Below are 9,746 nucleotides of genomic sequence, written 5' to 3'. Positions count from 1 at the left end.
AAACGAATCCAACCAAATTTCAATAAAATAAAAATTCACGAGTTCATCTATTTTACTCTGACACAAACAATACTTCAATATGGTATAACTGCTTGGGGTAGCTTAGGTATTGTGGCAAGCAATAAAAAACTGAGACCTCAAATAAGCATAATTAAAATAATCCCAAAAAATATGCATCTATTAAATTTATTTGAAGAGTTTAAGGTATTTTCCAATCTATTTTTTAGAAATGCCTTGTTTTGACATACAAATTTAACTTAATTTCAAACAACAGTCCATTACAACACGAGATAACAAAGCTAAGTCGGTGTTTTTCTCTAGTTGGCCTCAATCTATTCAACAGAATACCAATCCACATTATTTATTGCAAATCTTTTGCTGGATCTAATCAAAACGTGGTTGAAGCATAACGTAATTAACATGTAGATCTCTCTGGTGTGTGTGTTTGTGAATCTGGTGTAAATCTTTTATTTGTGTCCCTGTGTAAATATTACCTATTTTTACTATTATTTTATTATTATTTTTTTTGTATTATTTTTTTATTACTCATCCGTAAATGTTTTAAATAGTACTTCAGTTCCACTGATAAGAGGTTTTCCTCAGTGGTGAATTGGGCCATTTTTTAAATTTAGATTTATTGTACACTTGTTTTAAAAACGTTATATCCTCTAATGGTCTGAATGATAAATTATTATTATTTTTATTATAACGATTTTTCCAAATACTGCCCCCCCCCTCCATTAATATTCCAAACTAAGACTAGATTGTACTTTTAAACACTACAATAAACCACAATTAAAATTAACACACTACCAATAGCTGCAGTTGTTGAATGTTTTAAGAATTTAGACAGTGAAACTGTTTTGTCTTTCAACATCAATAAATTTAGCCACGGAATAATGAAATTGATATTTGTTATTTCTCAGCATGCATTCTAAGAAATCACTGCCCCATTCTACTTTATTTCAAATTAATTTAAAACTTGTATTGGTATTGGATTAAATGTTTTTCAAAGAAACAGTTTTGTAACTGTTCAACAAAAACCCAGTTGACAAAATCAAAGTCATACGGTACATAGAATTTTTTTAATTAACCGTAATCGTAGTAAACATATTAAATATTACCACTTTTGAACATATTTATTAATAATATGTATATTGACAAAATAAATATTTCTGTAGTATTTATGTCAGTGTTTGAAAACCTTATGTTAAATAATTAACATAAATATCAATTGCAAATACAAAAAGAGATTCAACAATTACATTACATGCAAAAGTTTAGTATTTTCATCAATAGATACATGTACTTATGCAGGTAATAAAACATAGCACTTACATTTCTGCATCTTGCTATAAAATATAAAATAATAAGTTATCTTCTTAAAATTATATTAATACGTATGATTTTTTATAAATAATATACAGGATATGTAGCAATAACATTTCTGAACTATTTGGAGATTCATGAAACTGCCCAGTCTTTTATACGATCACCTATTGCTTTAACAGTCTGAAGCGTTTTTGATTTTTGTTTGATTTTGTTCAGCTCTAAAGAAAACTCTGCACACCGTCGCTCGAACACATCTTTAACATCAACGTCACAATTTAGTCTATTGTTTATGAACGTTGTAAACATCGCCGTTTCAGTAAACCACTCTAAAAAGTTTCTATGTGCAGTGTTGATACCGGCGTTGATAAACGATTGTTTCTGAAATCAAATAATTAGTGTAAGAGAATTTGTCAAGTATAAAAAAAAATTGTATGGCATTTTAAAAAACTTTCCAAAAACGTCAAATAGTTTTTGTTATAAACTATCGTTTTGGTTATTAGCTGACATACCTGAAATTGAAATTGTTTATTTTTTGAAGTAGGTACCACGTACATCCTGTAGTGGCCAACTAATTCAACAAATAGCCTTATAAGAGATTCAGACGCCAAAATCGCTTTGGTAGAATGCGGTAGATCTACCTTCAAGCTGATTACACTTTTTAATCCTTTTGCAATTCTTGATGGTATTACACTGTATTCGTCTTTGACTTTTCGTAACACTTTGTTAGAATCCAAATCAAATATGAATACCTGTAAACGTCACTCTCGTTAATAAATGTTAACATAAAAATGATGACAAGTCACAAGGTCATTTAACTTATGACCATCGTCGTCAGAGCTATAAATAAAATTATAATTTAATTGTAAAAATAAATCTACCTGATCATTTTCAGAGAATTGAGCAAAAATATCCGATTGGTTATCGGATTTTAACAGTCCAATGATGTAGGGTGTTGGCGCTTGAACAAAATCGGCTACGGATACCATTTGCGAAGGGAGTACCGAAACTAGCGTGTGTTGCCACGTAAAAGGGTATAAAGCAGCTGTAAGTCCTTCAATGCTACTTGATAATAAACTGTAATGAATAAATTTAAAACAAAACCATTACTATATAGATATTAGGTCAAAAGTGTTCTAGTACTAAAATTATGAAAATATTATTTAATTTGGTAAACATGTTTAGTATGCTATTCATTTTATGTCAATTAATTAATTATTATGTTATAATATGTTATTGATTTGCATTATAAAATGTTCAATTCAAAGCTTTAAAAAAAAACATCTGAAAACTTCTGTCGTCAGAAATATATTTAAAGTCAAATGAATACACCTAAAAGTTTTTAATTCGATACAAAAATTGATTTCCATTACCTGATAGATTTACTAAGAAGTATTAACTTTCTTTCTAATAACATAGTGGCCAATAATTGTATAAATGTTGTAGGCTTTATGACTTGTAAAAGTCTCAATATGTCATCTTGTTCTTGTCGAATATCGAGCGGTCTACGAATTTCTTCATTCGGTGCTCTAAAAATGGAAAAATATAAATCTTTAGAATCAAAATAATCAAATGACATAAATTAATTTTTCGGCATCGCTATCGTATATAGTATTTTAATATTTAACAGACCATGCGTATATAATATTTTCATTGTACTTTTTATAATTCTAACCATTTGTAGTTATCTAAACAGCTATACTTACGATTCCATAGTTACAATACTACTATCGTGTGGTATACGAATAGCAGATCCAAGCTCTGGAAATGGTTGATCATGTAATGACTCTATGAAACATTTCATTTCAGACAGACCATGTCTGGATTCGATTTCTTTCAAAACCTAAAAAAAAACAAGATGTTATAATTTGTAGCAATCGAAAATAAATAAAAGAAAAAAATGTCCTATTATAAACTAAATAACAATGTTATACCCGAAAATAAAAACTATTTGCTTTGATCGTAGAATATAAACAGTATACTAGTGGTAAACAATAGGAAGCTCCTTCTGGCTGTATCCTATAACAATATCCGTAATAACGCCGGCCACTTTCGTCAGTGACAGTCAAAGTATATGTTCGACAATCATCTGCGGTAAAAGGCCAAACGTGTGAATCAGGAAAACATAAGCTTTCAATTTGCTTTGGTACTTCAGCCTAAAACCATAAATTATTACATATAATCTAATATTATCAGTAACAGCTCATTTTTTTTGTTACTAAATTATTACTTGTTCAGGATATTTATATTTGACGTAAGGAAGTTTTTCTCTAGTTGAACTCAAATCAAGCCCGATTAATAGTAATGCTTGAAATAAATGCTTTTTGTCATGTATAAGAGTCGAGTAAGCCGATGTCACATTTTTTGCCACTCGACGCAAATATCCCTTTCGCTCTAGTGTCTGTTCGCTAATATTCGCATCTGAAATAATAATAATAATATAATTTTATAAGTAAGTCCATGACAGAGTGTTTGACACCACTCTGGCTGTATAAAAAATATATTTGATACTAAAAAATAAATAAATAACATAGCCTTTATAATTTTTTTAATAAATATTATGAGAGATTAATCAAAGCTTTTTTACACTAAGTCATAACTACCCAGTCAAATACACAGTACTCCATAGTGCTTTTGATGAATTTAAATTATACCTATTACTACTCTATAATAATAAATTCAAAGTTAAATATTTAATAGGAAATGTAATAAGGAACGATAAATACTAGCTATGTAACATGTTAAATATCACTGATTAAAAAATTATGAGCAATTAAAAAATGAATAGTGGACAGACAATTTACACATAAAAACATTTCATCATAATTTAATAAATAATTTGTTTACCAAAAAAAAAAAAGTATATACACATATATTATTTAACAGATATTTTACAGATAAGTATTGAATAATACGCATTTATAATTTCATATTGAAACTATAACTAACTATAACTATACCTGAACCTAAATCTATAAAAAATTATGCAATAAGGGTGTTAGGAAAGACGCTATATTCTAACAATTTCCTAATTATATTTTGTAAAAATGTTAGGCGTACACAATTTTTTTTATAGCAACTCTGCTGTACTAAAAAAAGGTGGCAAAGCTAATGTAGTTATGAACACTATACCTTGACGTTCAAATGTATTTTTAAATTATTGTAAAAAAAGCATACCATTTTTAGACCAGCCTGTCCATGGCCTTATAATTATGTCGGCAGAATGTCGTCTTAAGCGTTTAAAAGATCGGAAAGAAGAATGAAGATGACTTTTATCAGGAACAAACAACATTCCTTTAGATAATGATGGTTATTTCCAAAAACTATTGGTTAAGAATTTCAAATAATTTAACTATTATAAAATAAGCTACACGTGTTAAAACATTTTTACAACCTATACATACATGTAACATGAACAAAGTGATCACAATAAGTATGACTGAGCACCAATTTCTACTGCTCTACAATAAAAGAGATTAAGAAATAATTATTTTTATTTAAATTAATGCCTAGAACGTAATTTCCTGTGAGGTTCAACTGATCATTTCAATAAACTGAAACGGTGTTTCAATTAATCCACTGTTTTAATTGTTTTTAACGGGATTACGAGTCATTATTGATTTCGATTAGTTTTAAATAACTCACGCTGTATACATAAGCACAATTATGATATCCTGTACAATTTTATAAGTGTATAATAATTACTTACCCGTTAGATAATTAATCGAACTATTACAACTATCCTCGTTATTTGACACCGATTCAGAGTCACTCTCAGATTCTTGAGCTTTAATAAATGTCCCATAGGCTTCATTCATAAGCATTTGAATCTATAAAATAAAACACATAATACATTATGAGGTTACATAAAATAAAAATAAAAATGATAACACACAATGTTTAGAACAATTCTTACTTTTTTTTCATGGCTTACTGTCTTATCTTTATTCGACGGTCCATCAAAATCATCTAAACCATCTAGATCTATACTTGGAAAATTATCACATTGATCTAAACATTCATTTTTGGAATCGTAATCTTTTATTGGCGTGGACTACAAAACAAAATTAAAAGGTTTATATTTTTTTAAAGGTATAACAAATGTAATTACTCGCTGATAAAAAAAAAAAAAAAAAAATTAAAAAATGTTAATAAGAATAGTTATTATTTTAATTGATATTCAGAATTTACCATATAATGTAGATTAGACTTATCGGAATCACAAGCCAATTCATTACAATCAAGCGCATGACGGCTATCAACACTGTTCGTATTTATCCTTGAATTTTGGTTTAGGAATACAGGTTCATCATAAATATGCTCAGTATCATGTTCATAATAGAATTTTGAAGTTAAGTAGTTCTGATCATCTGTGTCATGAATCTTTGTAGTGTTATCATAAACATTTGAATTACCTATGCACTTTAAAGACTTTGCCAAACTAAACATTTTCGATTTCTTTTGACTTTTTTTGGAATCGCATCTTCTATCAGGAATTTCATCAACAACTACGTTTTCTTTTTGATAAGTGTGCGAGTTATTCACGACAAATTGTTCTAACTTTTGTAACATAATTTTAGGATCAGACTTTGGTTTCTTATGAACGTCCATTGTTGGTTTTACATTTAATTCCAAACTTGTTTGTTTATCATGAGCAAATGTTCGTGGTGGTTTTTTAGGAGGTGGACCTGACGGAAGCGGTGTCTGTGTAGAAATATGTTCGATATTATTTTTCAATGACGTTATATCTTTATTGTTATTGTAGCTACTTTTTTTTAGTTCTTTTTTTAAACATTCAACCAGAACTTGATGACTTGACACAAGTTTATCGTTATTTATACAGTGATTTAAATCGGATATTTTATTTGAATTGTAACTTTTAAAACAAAACGACTTGGACGCCACGTCCGTACCGCACTCGACGGTTTTTTTACTATTGTTGTTGTCGCAATAATAAAATTGTTTATTCGCTACCTTTTTGGATTGTGGATTTTCCCCCAAATGTTTTGGTACTTTAGCATCTCGTCGAAATGCCGGAGTCCTCTTAATATTTATTTTGTTTACAAATATATCACTCTGTTTATCTTCCAATCCACGCATAGGCTTGTTGGTGCATTGGAAGGACTCGAATCTTTGTTTCAGTACATCCACAGTAGCCGCGTTCTCCGCATTCATAATTTCAACGATTTCATTTATTAAATGTCACATTTTAACGCACAAAATACGTCTTACAACGAAATAAATATAAAATAATTGACAAATCGCATGCACGATCATAAAAAAATATTATGTACTGCACATAAACTGCATTTAATTCGAACACGCATCTTTGTATTGCGGTAATAATTTATCAGTGGATGTAACTTGGATTCTTGTTATCATTGCTAAATGGAAATAGACATATTAAGATTTTTTTTTTTCTGGAGATTATTCACCACCTGTTCGTTATCGGTACTGTTATCATTATGTGTTTAGTGGCGATTAACTGAAAAAAAGAAATAATATACCTAACACAACGGAAATGATGATATAAATTTCCTGAAAATTTAATCTGCAAAATTAAGTTGAAAACGCAATCGGTAATAGTCATAAGTCATAACTCGTAATACACGCGAATAGCAATTTTCAATGTTAAACGTTCTGTTATCCGTTTTTATGGCAATTGTCTTTAATTCGATTAGTCGTAAAAAATGCGCAGTGTTTATTTGTTTCGTTTAATCCGCATAGTAGTTTTATCTATTGATTAGTCATTAGTCCAGTATAATTAATATAGTTAACAAAAATTATATATTGTTGCCTACTAGTAATCTATTAAAGATGTTACCGAGAGGCAAAAACGGATATTCCTGGGAAATCAATTCAGGAACCCAAGATTCTGAGGTATTTTCGGCTTTAACAAATTATTTATTTAGTAACATCTACCTATAAACATAATGTAAAAAAAAAACTTAAGCAGTTAAAATTACAAATTTGCTATAAAAAAAATGTGCGTGTAATAAAATTCATTGAACTCTAATTATAAAAAAATTTAAACAAAAATACAGCAGCTGTTGAAAAATTATTTTTTTATAAAACTACGATATATTTGTAAAAATACCATAAAAACCCCTTAGCAATTTTAAGCAGTTTTCGATCATTGGCTCTAAAAAAATGTAAATCACAAAAACGCGAAATAACAATTTATTCATAAATCCATAAACTTTTTATATCTTTTTAGGGCGTCGATATGTAATTCGGTATGTATATTATATGATTTAACAAAACAAATCACACAATGATAACATATTTTAATCAACAAAAGTAACTTTTAAGTTTCAAAAAATTAAGCATACTATAATCATTAATTTTTACAATTTTTTTTAGCCTCTACTAGAACAAGAGAATGATGATGATTTATTGTTTACATCTCGTCCGAGTACTTCTAAATTTGTTGCCGACATGTTAAGTTCAAATACTCACAAGATGAATGAACAACATAATCAATTGGACCTTATAACAAAATCTGTTAAAACGCTAAAGAACGTTTCTGAAGATATAAGCGTTGAATTAGATCAACAGAACATGTAAGTCAATGGGTATATATTATATTTTAAATTTGAATTTATTAAATAAAATATCCTTTTTGATTCCAACAAGAGCTTAAATAAATATTCTGTATAGTTCAATGACCCTTTATCCTCTACAAAAATAAAACCCACGTGCTTGAATATTTTGAAGTTTTTAAATGTTTTGTTGGCGTTTTTTTTTTTTTATAGAATGCTCGACAGTTTGAACACTGAGCTAGACAAAACCGAGTCAAGGCTAGATATGGTTTCGAAAAAAGTCGCACAAGTTCTTCAGCTGTCTGATGGTAATTTAAATGTACACACTAATATTTTAAGTTACCCTAGTGCAATTGTAATTTTCAAACTAGTTTTTTTACCCAATTTAAATTAAAATTATAATACATAAATAAAATATTTAAGAATACATACACATTTTATTTTGACACATGAATTAATAATGAAAATCAACTATACATGATGATAATCAAAGTTATACAATTAGGTTTTCGCTAAAAATGCATTTAGTCTTATTTTGTGAATGACGCTAATTTGTATTTAAATTACGATTGACCATCAAATTAAAAAAAAACTTACAGCAGTATGGTAAAACGTTCAAGTATTAATATATATAGTACTTATATTTGTATAAACATTTTAAATTTGATTAAAATACAGATTAAAAATAAAGATTATTTTAATTTGATAAGAAAGTGATTGTGTAATAATAATCTTTTAAAATATTCTAGAAATAAATTAAAATACTTATTTTTATTAGTACATTGTACGATAAAAGGTGGTTATTAAATTTTGGCGTTGGAACTAGTAAATATCAATTATAATCCAAACTCTTGCTACAACGTACTCTTTAAGTATAAATAATTTGTTTCAGATCGAAGACAATGGATGGCAATTGGTATTTTATTAAGTATAATTTTTATAACTATAATTCTTTTGATTATATTATAAAAACTAAATATTATTTATTATAATAATATTTATCTTAAATATTACTTATCTTTTTTTGAGAAGACTGATTTTATAATTTATTTGTAATTAAAACTGCATATTACAATATGTTTAAGAATTATACATGTGTACATTATTATTCATTTAGACTTATATAACTGTTGGTGTATTACTATTATAATCTTTAATGTAATTATTAACAAATTAAACTTATATTATGAAACATCATGTGGTTATTGCTAAGCTACCAATTAAATTGTTATTTTCTTCTTATATTTATTGCAAAATGCTATCTAATATTGATTTTAATTATGTAGTAGACATATTTTATAAAAATCCTATTTGCTTTGGATCAAAAAAGGAAAAAAATTGTCTACCACCAAACGGAACTGGCAGTCGTCTCTCGCCTTTAAAAAATGAATACACGTTTGAAGCTAATTTAGGACCGGGAAGATATGTCGTAAAAGATAAAGATGAAATAGCATATATAAAACTTAAAGATCTAAGAACACTACCTTTTAAAAGTACAACGTTTCGTTCCAGCTCACCTCTACTAAGAAGTGAAATAACCCAAGATCGCTCTTATGTTCCGAGTTCACCCGGACCCGTCCGACAAAATAAAGTTCCATTCAACTCGATTAATAAACGATTCAAAGATAATACTATTGGACAAATTGATGTCTGTTATGATGCAAGTGATTGCAAACGCATGCTACAATGGGATCATTCATTTGGTGGAAAGAAGTGTCTTAGACCTTTTTCCAAAATCATATGTCCACCAGTTATGATAAACCGATGTAAAATTTGTCATATGTATCCACGCAACGAATTTTGGATATGGGGAAAAAAAATTTTATGTAACTCGTGTGTGGAGACCGAACGTACGTCGCCAAAATTGTTTTCAGC

The 9,746-nt window shown here is 28.2% G+C and overlaps 2 protein-coding genes across 2 annotated transcripts; one reads left to right on the top strand and one right to left on the bottom strand.

Moving 5' to 3' along the window:
- Nucleotides 1–1,181: 1,181 nt before the first annotated feature.
- LOC126834521 (DENN domain-containing protein 2B-like) lies at nt 1,182–6,689 on the bottom strand. Its single transcript, XM_050566501.1, has 10 exons — nt 5,521–6,689; nt 5,246–5,383; nt 5,039–5,159; nt 3,560–3,750; nt 3,264–3,485; nt 3,036–3,172; nt 2,703–2,858; nt 2,211–2,406; nt 1,842–2,081; nt 1,182–1,710 (listed from the first exon to the last, which is right to left on the bottom strand). The coding sequence occupies exons 1-10, from the start codon at nt 6,502–6,504 to the stop codon at nt 1,465–1,467; spliced, it is 2,631 nt and encodes an 876-aa protein (XP_050422458.1). The 5' UTR covers nt 6,505–6,689; the 3' UTR covers nt 1,182–1,464.
- Nucleotides 6,690–6,761: 72 nt separating this feature from the next.
- LOC126834522 (syntaxin-10) lies at nt 6,762–9,008 on the top strand. Its single transcript, XM_050566502.1, has 4 exons — nt 6,762–7,209; nt 7,693–7,892; nt 8,085–8,179; nt 8,764–9,008. Exons 1-4 carry the CDS (start codon nt 7,147–7,149, stop codon nt 8,838–8,840), a joined length of 435 nt encoding a protein of 144 aa, XP_050422459.1. The 5' UTR covers nt 6,762–7,146; the 3' UTR covers nt 8,841–9,008.
- The last annotated feature ends 738 nt before the right edge of the window (nt 9,009–9,746 follow it).

Source organism: Adelges cooleyi, unplaced genomic scaffold (genome assembly GCF_023614345.1).
Source record: "Adelges cooleyi isolate 19-005CV unplaced genomic scaffold, UGA_ACOO_1.1 ACOO_flye_CR_arks_rails_tigmint_CR_PRNA_21, whole genome shotgun sequence".
NCBI classification, from domain to species: domain Eukaryota; kingdom Metazoa; phylum Arthropoda; class Insecta; order Hemiptera; family Adelgidae; genus Adelges; species Adelges cooleyi.
The sequence above is the reverse complement of the archived record's forward strand: the minus strand, read 5'-3'. Positions and strand labels throughout refer to the sequence as shown.